Below are 15,184 nucleotides of genomic sequence, written 5' to 3' on the forward strand. Positions count from 1 at the left end.
TAAATTAACTTAAATCAATATATATATATATACATATTAAAAATATTATTCTTCTTCACTACTACTTCCATCAGCGAGTGAAGGAGTATTTCCACCACCTACTAAATCTCTTAAACTTCTTGGTTTACCAGTAGTATTTAAATTAAAAGCTGGTTTTTTAGTTGTATTATTATTATTATTACCATTACTTGAATTTCCTTCATCAATTTTAATTCCTGTAAAATGAAAATCTTCAAATTCACTTTCATCTGAATCAATAATACTATCATCTCTATTATCTAAACTCAGTGATACTTCAATTGTTGGTGATACATTTTTAATTGTTGAAATATTAGTATGAGATTCTTGTGGTGTCTCTACGACTATTTCATCTGCATCAGCAGGAGCAATATCTTCTTCTTCTTCTTCCCCGTCTCCTTCTAAAACTTCTTGTAATTGATCTTCCAAATCTTTAAATTCATCATCTAATTCCATACTTTTATCTGGATTTTCAATTGGTTTTTTAGTCTTGGTTTGTTTTTTAGGTTTGGTAGTTTTAGGTTTGGCTGGTTTTTTATTAGTTGTTGTTTTAGGTTTTGATTTTAGTGTAGGTTCTTCTTTTAGTGGTTTATCTTGTTCTTTATCATCATTATCATTATCATCATCGAAATCAAATTCAAGTACTGGGAAATCATGTTGTTTATCATTAGTAGCATCATCCATTTCCAAGTCTTCAAAATCAGATTCACTTATAATTGGTTCTGATGCTTGTTCTGGTTTAAGATCTGGGGTACTTATACTAGAAACAGGAGGTCTCTTACTTGATACTGTTTTAGAAGCTTGTTGTTTTTGTCTTTGTGATTGTGATTGTGGTTGATTTTTAGTAGTTGGTTTAGTTGTTGTTTTCTTTGCTGTTGGTGGTTTTCTTAACGGTGAGGTGGTAGGTGTTGATCTTATAGGAGGGGTGCTTCTTGATGATGTATTAGTATTAGGTAAATGTAGTGACGAGTCTTTATTGTCATTATTATTGGTATTATTGTTCTTTAATCTTGAATTTTTCAAAATTGATCTTCTTCGATCATATTCTTTTTCCATATCATTTACTTGTTTTTGAACTTTAACTATATTTCTACTTTTATTAAATCTAATAGTACTTTCCAATTTTTTCAAATGTACCACATTACCATTAAGTTCTTTATTAAAAGTTAAATAAAATGAATCATTATTCCCACCATTATTAGTATTTGGAGTTGATGATGAACTATTTGTACTATTTCGATGATAACGTTGAGGTATACCTTCAAAAAATATAGGTTTATTTGATCCTTCAGTAGATAATGCCTTTAAAATACAAGTTTGATCTTTTTGATATAATTTCAATGGTTTTGATTGATCCATTGAATCGGGTATAAATCCATATCGTATAGCTATATTTTCACTAGTATCTTTAGAAGTTGAAGTAGGAGTATCTATTGTTGAAGCATTCTGTAGTAAGACAGATATGTCTAGTTCATATTCACCATCTTCCAATGACATTGTACTGCTATGATGATGATGATGATGTTGTTGTTGTTGTTCTTGAATTTTGAAACAAGTAAATAATAGTAGTTAATTAATTAGCATATGAGTGTGTGTGTCTAATTTGGGTGTTGAAAAAAAAAAAAAAAAAGAAATTGTAAATGTGTGTGTGTGTGTGTGTGTGTGTGTGTGAGTTGTTACAATTGTAAAGTGAGGTGGGTTTGATTATGTAAGCAGTGAAATGAACATGTATGAATACGGTGATAGGTTGCATAATTTACCTAATTTAGTATGATAGGAATGGAACGTGTAAATCTTTACAACGGGTATTCTAGACTTTTTTTCTTTTACTCCTGATTATTTAACATTATTTACTGAAACAAGTGTTATAATCACTGGGGGATTAAAGAACAGATGATAGATTATGATTTACAGAGAGTATGTAAGTAATAATGTTTGATGGGAGGTAAATGACGTAAGATATATATAAAATACATCAATGTTTGTAGATTACTGTTTACCAAAAAATTATAATGCTTTAATTGATAATAATATATGGTTGTGATAACAACTTCTTCTGTACACAATGAATTAATTACTAAATATGAAGTGCAATTTTTTTTGGGAAAGTTTTTATTCCAATTTTCGATCAAATATTGTTCATTTACTTCAGACATGCTTGAAATTATGTTCCGTTGTAATGAATCTGACCAGTGATTGGTCATTACAGAGGGAAGTATCACTCTTTGATTTTGTTCTAAATTGTTCAATTGTTTTCTTTTTTATTGTATTTTAATTGAATTTGGTGATGACAAGTTTAATTTCTTCCTTTTTCTTATGCACGCTACCAAACAGATCACACAAATTTCTCCGTTAGAACCGAAAATTAGGTGATCTAGAAATAATAGTTCAAAGATGATCAAGATGATGGGTGACAAGGAGATAAAGTATAGTTAAAAAAAGAGACTCAAGCTTAATCCTGTAGCATCATATATCCGATATCAACACCCGTTAGCACTTTATGTTTAGTTAATTGTTTTTCATATCCGTAACGTTGAAACTACTTTGAAACAATGAGCTGACTAATTGAGATTGTAATATCCGTTTGGCGGTTAATCTTCCGCACACACAAACAAAATTACTCCTCTCACTACTACTATTACTATTACTACCGCTGCTGTTGTTGTTGTACTGCCGTTATTATTGTATACAACAGTAGCATTTCAATTTTCATGAACCGAAAAAAAAAAAAAAAAAAATTCCTGATTATCATCATCTTCATACACAGATAGAAATATCAAAAACAATTCTGAAACAAAAGTTATTTATAAACAACTCCACTAACTGATTAGTATATAATCACGTTAAATCTATTCTTACAATTTCATTATTCATCGATCAGATCATCCACACTACCATCATCATTAATTAATTACACATCATGTCATGGATCGGAATTAAAAAAGCCATAAACCGAGCTGGAACTCAAGTTATGCTAAAAACAGGGCACATTGAACAAACAGTAGATAAAGAATTTGATTATCAAGAAAAGAGATATCGAGCTATGGAAACCAATTCCCTTAAATTACAAAAAAATTTACGTTCATATTTGGAAAGTTTACGAATTTTAACCAATTCACAGATCAATATAGCCGAATCCTTGAATTCATTTTATGGGAATAATTCAACCACTAGTAATGTTAAAGATAAAGATGGGAAAGAACTCAAGAATAAAGAACTTGTTCAAGAATATTATGCCACTGTTAAACAATTGAATGATTCTAGTATCAAAAATTTAGAAAATCCTTATAATCAAACTGTATTAAATCCTATTGCTAGATTTAATTCTTATTATACCGAAATTAATGAAGTTATTAAAAAAAGAAACAATAAATTATTAGATTATGATGCTATGAAGAGTAAAGTTAAGAAATTAATTGAACATCCATCATCAACTGATATGGAACAATATGAAAATAAATTGAAAAATTATAATGAAGAATTGAAAGAATTGGAGGATAAATATATCAGTGTTAATAATAAATTGATTGATGAATTACCCAAATTGATTAACTTGAGAGTATCATATTTTGATCCCAGTTTTGAAAGTTTTGTCAAGATACAATTGAGATTTTTCAATGAGAATTATTATGTATTGAATCAATTGCAGTTAAAATTGGATGCACAAACAAAACAAGATTATATGGAAGGTAAACTAGAAGATCGAATTGATAATGTTTTGAATAAAATGAGAGGGTTGGATATAACTGGGGGTTTATAGGAATGAGCTATGTGTGTAGTAATACTACTAGTAATACAATCAGAAGAGATGGGGATTCTTTTTTTGATTCATTTAATATTACGTCATCTTTATTTTTGTGGGAGAGTTCTCGCCTCAGTACTGTACTCGCTCCTCCCCACTACGCTCCGCCTCGTTGGGGTTTTGGGTATGGGTATGGGCATGGGTATAGGTCGGATTGAGACGTGAGACGCCATGAGTGGGACCAAAAAAAAACATTATTACACCTTAGTGAATGAGTTTTGCTTGTTATTGAACCCTGTTGTATTAAATGTATTGTTCTTAATTCTTAAAGATGATAATAATGATTTACTCTTTGTTATTTAATTAGATGAACCCCATCATGAATCACGTGACTCATAATCACCAGCATAAACCCCGGCCCCCCTACCCTACCGACAGAGCAATAGAAAGATTAACCGAAGAAAGATGAATTTAGTGTACGGGAGAGAAAGATTTGCATAGAAGAACAAAACAAAAAAGAATTGTGTGTAATCAACTGAGGGTACACAACAACAAGGACAAGGACAACAACAGCCGGCGAACAAAAGAAAGAAAAAAAAAAATTTGTGATCGGACAACAATCAACAGAAGAAGAAGAAGAAGAAAAAAAAATTGACAACCAATTTACAACACAAGGAATCATCAAGTTTTGTTCATTGACAAAGTTAGAGGTGATAATAGAGTCATTCATAATTTACCCTCCTATATATATATATATATATATATATCTAATCATTTACTAATTGAGAGTTGAGTCAGTATAAATTGTCAGCAAAGGAAATAACAGAATTCCCTTTTGTCCATATAATTTCAATATCTGCTGCAATTTTTATTTTTCTGTCACAACTTCCCACCTTTTACACTATCCCTAATTCCATTCATCCCTGCTGCAAGAATTTTATTATTATTATTATTATTTTACATTACATTACATTATAGACAACCCAACCCAATCCAAATCAAATCAACTATAATATCCAATAAGTTATAATCATGTTTAAACGATTTAATAAACTGGCAACCCCAGAGACTCAATGTGCCATATTTGCCGACACATATTGGAGATGGTATATCGACAGTTATGAAGTAAATGATAAACAAACCCTTATGAAACACACACCTTATAATCAACTAAAGTATTCTGAACGTTCAGGAGACGTTTCCACGATAAAGAATTATTTTATTGCAAATAAACTACCAATACCTACGAATTTGGAGATTATAGCTTTTCTAAAATCACCATTCACCCAAGGAGATTTAAATAAGACATATTATTTAATACGAATGTTTCAATTATCTTCCACAGGTTTATTTCTAACTAACTCCCGTTATGATAAATTGAATCGTACTATCAAGTTTTTAGGAGCGGAGAATTGGGATAATGTTATGTGTTATTTGGATGCATTGCTTTTTGCCATGTTTGCCAATTTGGAAAGTTTTGAACCAATTTTATTTTTGCCAAACCATTCCGATTATTTGTTAAACCAATTGCTGGCATTGTTAAGAGTATATGTCAGTTTATTAAGATCCGGTAACCTAATTACAACCGATATAACCATTAAAATATGTGAAGCATTAATGAAATTGGGTTATAAAGAAGCTTTGAGTCATAGACAACAAGACTCAGCTTCCTTATTTGAGTTTTTAACTTCAACTTTGAATATGCCATTATTGACTTTCAAAATAGACATTAAACATGGTGGGAAGTTTAATAAAGATGATGATGAAAAAATATCAAAAGAAAGAATCTTGTTTGTAAGTATACCAAATGAAGAAGAGGAAGATGAAATATTGGAAATTGCCGACAAGGGAAGCGTTAGTCACGACGAAAATGCTTATGCATCAACTGATACCATCGATGCAAATATGGAAGATCTGGTTTTGTTGGAAGAATGTTTAGAACATTATTTCAATAATTCTATCAGTGTTAAACGTGAATTGGAAAGACGTGCAACTTTGTCAAATATTACAGAGGATGTGGCCGCATTAACCACTGGAACTGGTGGTAAAACCGAAGAAGAAGAAGAAGATGATGATGATGGTAAACCAAGAATTGTCGATAAGCTGATGTCAAACAAATATGATGTGGAAATGATTGATAATATCAATGAAAAGATCAGATCCAGAAATAATAGTTTCAAAAGTGATGGTGTTCGTGTCGGATTAAGACAAAGATCTTCAACATTGTCTATTTGGTCACAGGCTGATAATGCCAATGGCGGTGGTCGTCCAAGAAGAGGAAGTATTGGTAAAGAGGTTAGTTTACCAGCATGGATGTTCCTTAGGTTATTACCATTTTATACTGATGATAATTTAATGACCAACAATCTTGAAAGTATTGCCAAGAGTTCCAAGGAATTTGCAACCAGAAGACCAATTTTGCCAATTTGTTTGAAAAGATATCGTTTTAATTCTGGTGCTTCAGCTGGGACTAGATCAAGAAAGAGAATCATCATTCCTCCATTCATTGATTTACCACAGTTTGTTGCCGATGATATCGATGATAATACTGGTTCATTTAGATTGATTTTAGAAAGTGCTATTTGTCATCGTGGTGATACTATTGAGCTGGGACATTTTATAAGTGTTGTCAGAAAACATACCAACATTTTGGATGAAACTGAAGAAGCCGCCAATGCAGCCCATTGGTATTTGTATGATGATATGCACAAGAAGGCTAGAGTTGTTGAGAAATCTTTTAGTGAGATTTTCAAGACTGAATGGCCATACATGTTGTTCTATCGATTGGTCACCACTGAAGATATTAGCAGTGCATCTTCAATCAATAGTGCAGTCATTCCTCCACCACAGGGATCCAACTCCAACTATTGGGGTGACAATGGCACTACTCTGAAATCTCACAAGGATAGTATTCCAATTCTGAATGTTTCACCAACTGATCCGAAATACAGGGATATTAGAGATAAATATTATTGGTATCTTATCGATGAGCATAAGAATTATTTTAAAGAAGAACCAAATGTTGTCAAGGATGGCAATTCTGCTGTTACTTTAAGTCCACAATACAGAAGAAACAGTCAATGGAGTCGTGATTCACATATTAGTTCTGTTAATTTGGATAAAGAGTCACCAGCAGGCAAAGCATCAACCCCAAATAAAAGAGTGTCATCAGAGGAAAGACTGGCTGGCAGCACTCATAGTACTGCCACTATTTCTGTTGGTGATAATTCATCCCATTCATCATTTTGGAAAAAGACCATGAAGATGTCAGCACCTAGTGTACGACTCGACTCTACGGATTCCCTTGGTGAGATACATAAACATGGCTCACCAGGATCTTCAGATGTTCACAAGACCAGTGGGTTACCAAAGACATTAAGAAATTTGGAAGATCATCACAAGAAGCATAATCATCATCCGTTCCATAAAAAGGCTCGTCAAAGAGACGAGTACAAGAAAGAACATTGTTCAATTATGTAAATTTAACCTTAGATGTATAGAATATAGACAGAAAAAGGAGTTGTAATGTATAAATTATGAATTTAATCACAATAATAGATTTCACCTGAAGAACCAGCGACGGCAACTTTACTTGATTCTTGAGGATGGAATACGATACATTTGACAGGTTTATCACAAAGTTTTAATTTTTTAACAAGTTTACAAGTTTTCCAATCCCAGAAATAAGCCAGACCTTTTGAATCACCACTCATGATAATTTTCCCATCAGGACTGAAACCAATTTCAATACCATAACCAGCAACTTGATGGCCACGGAAAACTTTCTTTTTATACCATTTAAATTTATCATACAGATGAATTACCTTAACTGAATTATCCATACTTTGTAAAGCAATATATCTTGCCATTGGATGAGGTTGAATTGAAGGAAGACTATGTTGAGAAGGATCAGTTATTACTTTTTCAGGAATATTAATTTGCCATTTCCAAAATCTAACAGTTTTATCATCTGAACTAGATATAAATAAATTTGAATTTTTTAAATTAACAAGATCTATTATACCACCTTGATGATGATCATAAATTTGAATAGGTATACGATATTGTATACTTGAAAATTTATAATGTTCAATTTTAAAATTATTTAAACCAACTATAAATTCATCTTCATTTTTTGGATTAAATAATAATACATTCGGTATTGCTTTAACATTTATTGTTTTTAAAACATTCCCAGTTTTAGTATCCCATAAATGAATTCTTTTATCATATCCACAACTTAAAAATTTATCACCTTTAGAATTAAATTTTATATCTTTAACTGCCATTGTATGTCCTTTAAAAATTCTTAATAATTCATATTTTTTATCATCATCTTCGTTATCATCTTTTGATCTACCATAAATTGACCATAATTTAATTAATCCATCATTACCACAAGATAATAATAAATGTCCGGAATTTGGAAAAAATTGTAATTTATTAACTCCTTTAGAATGTCCAGGAAATTTATGAATGATTTTTTTAGGTACAAAACATTCATTATTTGTACCTGATGGAAGGGTAAGATCAATTGATAAATATTTAGGAATATTCATATAGGTACGTCCTTGATAATCAAATTCTTCAGATCCTACATATTCTGAACTTGGTTCAAATAATGGATCAGATGATGATGATTCTTCTTTTTCTTCTACCTCAACAACCACCTCTTGTTGTTGTTCCTTTATAAGTGGTTGTTGATCATCATCTTCTTCATTAGATGATGAGTGATGTGACCATGGATCTGATTTACCATTTTTATAACGTTTATTTTTTAATTGTTTAGCTAGTTTTTTAGCATCTTTGGATATTTTCCTTGATTTGATGGTTTCATCATCATGGAGGTTGGTTATAGGTAGTGATTGAAATTCTCCAGAGAAGGTTTTGACTTTTTTTGTAGGTGGTTCAATTATAGTATGTTGTTGTTGTTCTTCTTCTTGTAAATCACTCTCATCTTCACTTGATGTATATCCTTGAACTATTGACATTATTGTTCTTGTTGGTAGAGGAAATTCTGGTTATGGTTGTTGTTGTTGATATTGATGATCATCGCACAAACGAAAACCGCAAAAAACCAAAAAAAAAAAATTGAAATTTTATCATTCTTGTCTTCTTCCTTATACAACAATCGTATAATCATGGGTAAGAGAAAAGTCGAAGAAGAATCTGATTCTGATATTGATGTCAGTTCAACTGATTCAGAAACTGAAGAAGTTGTCAATCAAGAAGAAGGTCAACAACAACAACAAGGACAATCAAATGAAGATGAACAAATGGAAGAAACAGTTGATGTTGATTTTGATTTCTTTGATTTAAATCCTGATGTTGATTTTCAAGCAACTAAGAATTTCTTACGTCAATTATTTGGTGATGATAGTGGTGAATTCAATTTAAGTGAAATTGCTAATTTAATTCTTACTGATCATTCAATTGGTACTTCTATTAAAACCGAAGGTATTGAAAGTGATCCATTTGCATTATTAAGTGTTATTAATCTAAGTGATAATTTAACTAATGTTACTATTAAAAAATTAGTTGAATATATTACTACCAAAACTAAAAATAAAACAGAATTTAATATTATGTTAAAGAAATTATTAAGCATTGAAAATACTACTAAAAATTCTAAAAAATTAAAAACTGGATTAATTATTAGTGAAAGATTTATAAACATGCCAGTTGAAGTTATTCCACCAATGTATAAGATGTTATTGGAAGAAATGGAAAAAGCTGAAGAATCTCATGAATTATATGAATTTGATTATTTTTTAATAATATCAAGAGTTTATCAATTAGTTGATCCAGTAGAACAAGAAGAACCTGAATCTAATAAATCCAAAAAGAAGAAAATCTCAAGTAGTGATCCAAAACCTATAGAAATGGATTATTTCCATATGGAAGATCAAGTATTAGAAGAATATGCTAATTATAAAGGAGTTTTTGAATATAGTAATGAAAATAAACAAGAAACTGATTCAAGAAGAGTTTTCACTGAATATGGTATTGATCCTAAATTAAGTTTGATTTTAATTGATAAAGATAACTTGGCTAAAGCAGTAATTGAAATGGCCAACCAATTCCCACCTCCATAAGTTTATAAATTGCTTTGTATGTACTGTATTTGTATGTTACATAGTGAAGAGATATTTGTGCGCGAACACACGACTTGTTTCCTTCTAACAAAAATTTTTTCTCACCATTTCGATTTGGCAGTGAAAAAATTTTTCTTCTGCCAATTCAGTTCATCTACTTTTTGTATTTAATCAACCAACCAATAGTAATTCAAGATGGCACCACCACATAAGGGACATCACAATTTCCGTCCAGAAAATGTTTTAAAACGTGCTGAAGATTTAATCGCCGTTGGACAAAAAGAAGCTGCTTTAGATACTTTATATGAATTAATCACTAGTAAACGTATTCGTTATTTACAAGTTGAAGATTTAGAACCTATTGCTAATTTATTAATTGAATTGGCTGTTGAATTACGTAAAGGTAAATTAGCCAAGGATGCTTTACATCAATATAAGAAAAACATTCAATTACTGGAACATGGTTTAGACAGTGTTCAAACTATTGTTCGTAAATTTATTGATTTGGCTGAAGGTAAATTAGATGAAGCTCAAGCTAAAGCTGATATTAAAATCGATCAAATTGAAACTACTGGTGATGATGATTTAGAAACTAGTCAAACTCCAGAAAGTATTTTGTTGAGTGCTGTTTCAAATACTGATTCTGCTGATCGTACTGAAAGAGAATTAGTTACTCCATGGTTAAGATTCTTATGGGAAGCTTTTAGAGCTGTTTTAGATATTTTGAGAAACAATTCTAAATTGGAAGTTACTTATTCTGCTATTGTTAATCAAGCTTTTAAATTCTGTTTGAATTTTAACAGAAAAGCTGAATTTAGAAGATTGTGTGAATTATTAAGAGCTCATATGCAATCAGTTACTACTCAAACTAAAACTACTTATAGTAGTGCTAATGCTATTGATTTATCTGATGCTGAAACTGTTCAACGTTATTTGGATCAAAGATTTTCTCAATTGAACATTGCTGTTAAATTAGAATTATGGCAAGAATCTTTCAGATCAGTTGATGATGTTCATTCATTGATTACTGCTTCTAAAAAAGCACCAAAACCAAACATGATGGCTAATTATTATGAAAATTTGGCTAGAATTTTTGCTGTTTCTGATAATACTTTATTCCATGCTGCTGCTTGGAACAAGTTCTTTAACTTGTACTCCCAATCTCCAATGGCTACTGATGAAGAATTGAAGAAGTATGCTTCTGTTTTGGTTTTATCTACTTTGGCTATTCCACAAAGAGTTGTTCATGATGTTGATGAACACAAGAGTAAGAATTCTAAGTTGTCTTCATTGTTGAACTTGCATCATGTTCCAACTAAAGAAGGTTTAATGAAATCTATTGTTTCTAGATCTATCTTGAAATATGTTGATGAACCAATTAGACAATTATTTGAATTGTTGGAAGGTGGTAACTTCCATCCATTGACTATCAAGAAACAAGTCACTGAAATTTTCAAGACTATTGAATCTGATGACGAATTCAAAAAGTATATTCCAACATTAACTGAAGTTATCTTGGTTAGAATCTTGCAACAAGTTTCTCAAGTTTATCAAACTGTTAAATTGGAATTCTTGGTTTCTTTAGGTGTTTTCCCAGATTCAGAATATTCTTTGAATGAATTGGAAGTTGAAGATTTGATTGTCAATGCTGTTAAAGAAGATTTGGTTACTTTAACCATTGATCACGAATCCGGTGTTGTTTTATTCAAATCTAATCCATTTGATGAAATTGAACATGAATTGGTCAATGCTCCATTACAAGTTTCTCCAGCTGATTTGATTCGTTCTCAAATCAGTAACTTGGCTTCTACTTTATCTCAATCTATTTCTATTATTGATCCACAATTTGAAGCTAAACAACAACAATTGAAAGAATTGGCTTTGGCTAATTGTATTCAAGAAATGATTCAAGAACAACAAGCTCTTGCTGATAGATCCAAGATTTTGGAAGAACGTAAATTGGCTGCTGAAAAACGTAAACGTGAAGAAGAAGAATTACAAGCTAGATTAAGACAAGAGAAATTAGCTGCTGAACAAAAAGCTGAACAAGAAAGATTAGCTGCTGAACAAGAACGTAAGAAATTGGAAAAATTGGAAAAAGAACGTGAAGCCATTCAAGAACGTGAAAAGAGAAAGATTGCTGAAGAAATCAATGCCAAGGGTATTATTAAAGTTGATTTGGATAATTTGAAAGATTTGGATGCTGATAAGTTGAAGATGATGCAAATTGAACAATTAAATAAAGATAAGAAAGAATTGGATGAAAAATTAGTTGCTACTTCCAAGAGAGCTGATCATTTGGAAAGAGCATTCAGAAGATATGAATTAACTTTATTAGAAGCTGATGCTGAAAAACAAGTTGTTTTAGAAAAAGAAAATTATGAAACTATGAAACAAACCAAGATTGCTAAAGCTAAGAAAGATCATGAAAATGCTATTGCATTGAAGAATAGATTAGCTAGAATTGTTCCAGATTATACTATTTTTCAAAAAACAAATTGATGCTGCTAATGCCATTAAATTACAAGAATTGAAGAAAGAAGCTCAAGAAAAATTCGAAAAGGCTAAACAAGAACGTATTGAAAGTGTCAAGAGACACAGAATTGAAGAATTGAAAGTTAGAAAAGAAAGAGAACGTAAAGCTGCTGCTGAAGAAGCTGCTAGAAAAGCTAAAGCTGCTGAAATGGCCAAATTTAAAGAAGAATTAAGAATTCAAAAGGAAAAAGATGCTGAATTGGCTAGAAAGAGAATGGAAATGGAAGAAGCTGCTGCTGCTCGTTCAGCCCCAGCTCCTGCTCCAGCTCCTGCTAAAGCAATGACTTTTGCTGAAAGAATGAGATTGAAGAGAGAAGGTAAATTAAATTAAATTTATATTAATAAAAAGATCTAGTATATATATAGGTATAGGGTTTTTTTTCCCTTAGTTTATAATAATTTTTTTGGAAGATATAAATATTATTAATTGAAACTTAACAAGACATAATGTCTTTTTATGAATTGGCGGAATGTCATTACTTGATTTCAGATTGAGATTGAGAAGGTTATTGTGTTGATTAGTTAACGTCAACATAGTATTGTTGTTTGATATCATTAACTAAGCCTTTCTTGAACGAACACCAGATTTGGCACTTTTTGGAGCATCAGCAGGAACTGGGGTATTTTCTCTACCAGAAACATAAACATATTCATTAACTTGAGCAGCAACACCACCTTTAACAGATTTAACAATTTTGGATTTCTTAGAACCCTTTCTTCTGTAAACATCAATGTAAAAAGCAATAAATAAAACCAAATAAGAACTTAAAATACCACAACCAGAATAAGCAGCAATCATACTACCAGCACAATCACCACAATAAGGTAAAGTATCAATAAAATAATTGACAACAACTTTTTGATAAGTACCGAAATAAACAAAGACTAAATCAATAATAAATTGAATAATTTGAAATCTGGTAACCCATTCTTTCCACCAAACTCTAATTTTTCTAGCAGCTAAGAAATAATACCAATACATAAGAACATGAACAGCAAGATTTAAACTGATTGGAACCCAAGAAATTGAAGTTTGACCAACCAATTGAGTATAACATAATAAAGCAGTAGCACCATGATGATAAGTATGTAAAAAGGTTAATTTCTTTTGTTTAACAACCAAAAAGACAGTATCAATAAATTCAATAAATTTAGTAATATAATTCATATAATACAAAGTAATTAAAGGTTGAGTCCATGCATTATTATCACAAATGGTGAAAAATAAACCATGATGATAAATCATAGGAATGATTTGTTCCATCATTAAAACTAATAAAGTTAAAGATAAACTAGTTAAAAATAAATTATGTACTTGAAATAATCCATTCAATACAAAAGGTTTAATATTAAATTTTTTAAAGATGAAATCTCCACCAAAAATAACGGTATAATATATAGAAATGGCAGTTAATGCAGATGATAATGTAGAAAATGGTAAATCACCTTGAACAAATTGGAAATTTGATGGAATAAAATGATTATTTGTAATGGTTGAAATGGTTGAATCAAAAATTGGCCATAATTTGATACCAAATGGAGTATCCCATGTAGGAATAGGTAATGAAGAAGAAGACATGACCAATAATATAACTAGTTAACTATCAATCTATAGATATATATATATAAAAGAAAAAGAAAAAAGAAAAAGAAAGTAGTTGTTGGTTATGTGGTTTATTTGGTTTGTTTATACTTTCTTGTTCTGATGTGAAAAAAAAAAAAAAAAAAAAAAAAAAAAAAAAAAAATAATAAAAAAATTTTCGTTGCTTACTTTGCGTGTATGGGCGTGTATGGGCGTGTACGTGTGTCATGGTTTGGTTTGTAATGGTTGCATTATGAATAGTCAACTTAGTCAGAAATTACGTCAACCGATGAGATGGCCCCAAAGACAAACAAGTCACATGACTCAAGCAGTGTCCGTTTAAAATAATACCATACACCACTATCTATCCACTACTGTGTAAGCAGCCATTACTTTAATCAGTACTCACACTCACATAGACACACACACAGAGAGAGAGAAAGACAAAGAGAGAGACACTTCTCCTATTTTGAATGATTTAATACCCGAGGTAAAATGAACATGAACATGAACATGAAAATGAAGATGAAAAAATTTATCTTGTGGAAATTGGCACAAGTACACACCGCGTCTTTTTGTGTTACGCGTGTGAAGTTGCGTCGACCAAATTATTCTAAAGATCTCGTGTTGTACTTTGTTGTTTTAACCAACTGGGATCTCTTATTCTCCTATCCCCGCTTTGAATCATCCGCCACAAGGTTAGAACCATAGCAACTATAAATGTATAAACCCAAATATGCTGTTCATTACTCCGCCCTTCAATCTTGGTTATGAACAATATCTCCGCCATAAACCAAATTGGAGAGTTTTAACCGATTCATGAAGGTAGTGTATCGTGGACAATTTAAACGAAAACTTTCTGCTGGCTAAACAACAAAAAGAAAACAAATAGGAGTACATTAATAGCTGGCTATAATAGTATACTATGATACGTTATGATGATTGTTGATAATATTCAAGAGTGATTTGGTTTAAGAGTACACTAGAAGTAACATTATCCAAGAGGGTAGTCATTCTTGTCAATATCAATCGCAAGTTCATCGTTTCAAATAGCTATGTATTGACTTTAACTAATCATCGTCGTATTTTATCTGTAATACAGTTGAATTGATGGGGAGATTAGATATACCTTGTAATTGGATCTAACGGTATAATTCAATACGCAAGTACTACTCTGATTTGACTATAAGTCTAGTTGTCAATGTATTCTTT

At 30.9% G+C, this 15,184-nt stretch overlaps 7 protein-coding genes across 7 annotated transcripts; 4 read left to right on the forward strand and 3 right to left on the reverse strand. All coding sequences in view use genetic code 12, as the record gives it.

The window, feature by feature from the left end:
• Positions 1 to 45: 45 nt before the first annotated feature.
• On the reverse strand, positions 46 to 1,515 carry CTRG_03557 (uncharacterized protein; the record flags this gene model as incomplete). The annotated part of the gene is made up of 1 exon (XM_002549214.1): positions 46 to 1,515. The coding sequence occupies one exon, from the start codon at positions 1,513 to 1,515 to the stop codon at positions 46 to 48; it is 1,470 nt and encodes a 489-aa protein (XP_002549260.1).
• Positions 1,516 to 2,938: 1,423 nt separating this feature from the next.
• Positions 2,939 to 3,778, forward strand: RVS162 (Rvs162p; the record flags this gene model as incomplete). Its single annotated transcript, XM_002549215.1, has 1 exon — positions 2,939 to 3,778. The coding sequence occupies one exon, from the start codon at positions 2,939 to 2,941 to the stop codon at positions 3,776 to 3,778; it is 840 nt and encodes a 279-aa protein (XP_002549261.1).
• A 1,014-nt stretch (positions 3,779 to 4,792) lies between these two features.
• CTRG_03559 (uncharacterized protein) lies at positions 4,793 to 7,240 on the forward strand (the record flags this gene model as incomplete). The annotated part of the gene is made up of 1 exon (XM_002549216.1): positions 4,793 to 7,240. One exon carries the CDS (start codon positions 4,793 to 4,795, stop codon positions 7,238 to 7,240), a length of 2,448 nt encoding a protein of 815 aa, XP_002549262.1.
• Positions 7,241 to 7,302: 62 nt separating this feature from the next.
• Positions 7,303 to 8,751, reverse strand: CTRG_03560 (uncharacterized protein; the record flags this gene model as incomplete). Its single annotated transcript, XM_002549217.1, has 1 exon — positions 7,303 to 8,751. The coding sequence occupies one exon, from the start codon at positions 8,749 to 8,751 to the stop codon at positions 7,303 to 7,305; it is 1,449 nt and encodes a 482-aa protein (XP_002549263.1).
• Positions 8,752 to 8,805: 54 nt separating this feature from the next.
• CTRG_03561 (protein-transporting protein) lies at positions 8,806 to 9,855 on the forward strand (the record flags this gene model as incomplete). Its single annotated transcript, XM_002549218.1, has 1 exon — positions 8,806 to 9,855. The coding sequence occupies one exon, from the start codon at positions 8,806 to 8,808 to the stop codon at positions 9,853 to 9,855; it is 1,050 nt and encodes a 349-aa protein (XP_002549264.1).
• Positions 9,856 to 10,050: 195 nt separating this feature from the next.
• On the forward strand, positions 10,051 to 12,357 carry RPG1A (translation initiation factor eIF3 subunit a; the record flags this gene model as incomplete). Its single annotated transcript, XM_002549219.1, has 1 exon — positions 10,051 to 12,357. One exon carries the CDS (start codon positions 10,051 to 10,053, stop codon positions 12,355 to 12,357), a length of 2,307 nt encoding a protein of 768 aa, XP_002549265.1.
• Positions 12,358 to 12,949: 592 nt separating this feature from the next.
• Positions 12,950 to 13,969, reverse strand: FEN1 (fatty acid elongase; the record flags this gene model as incomplete). Its single annotated transcript, XM_002549220.1, has 1 exon — positions 12,950 to 13,969. The coding sequence occupies one exon, from the start codon at positions 13,967 to 13,969 to the stop codon at positions 12,950 to 12,952; it is 1,020 nt and encodes a 339-aa protein (XP_002549266.1).
• Between the last annotated feature and the right edge of the window lie 1,215 nt (positions 13,970 to 15,184).

This window comes from Candida tropicalis (assembly GCF_000006335.3).
Source record: "Candida tropicalis MYA-3404 genomic scaffold supercont3.4, whole genome shotgun sequence".
Taxonomy (NCBI): Eukaryota; Fungi; Ascomycota; class Pichiomycetes; order Serinales; family Debaryomycetaceae; genus Candida; species Candida tropicalis.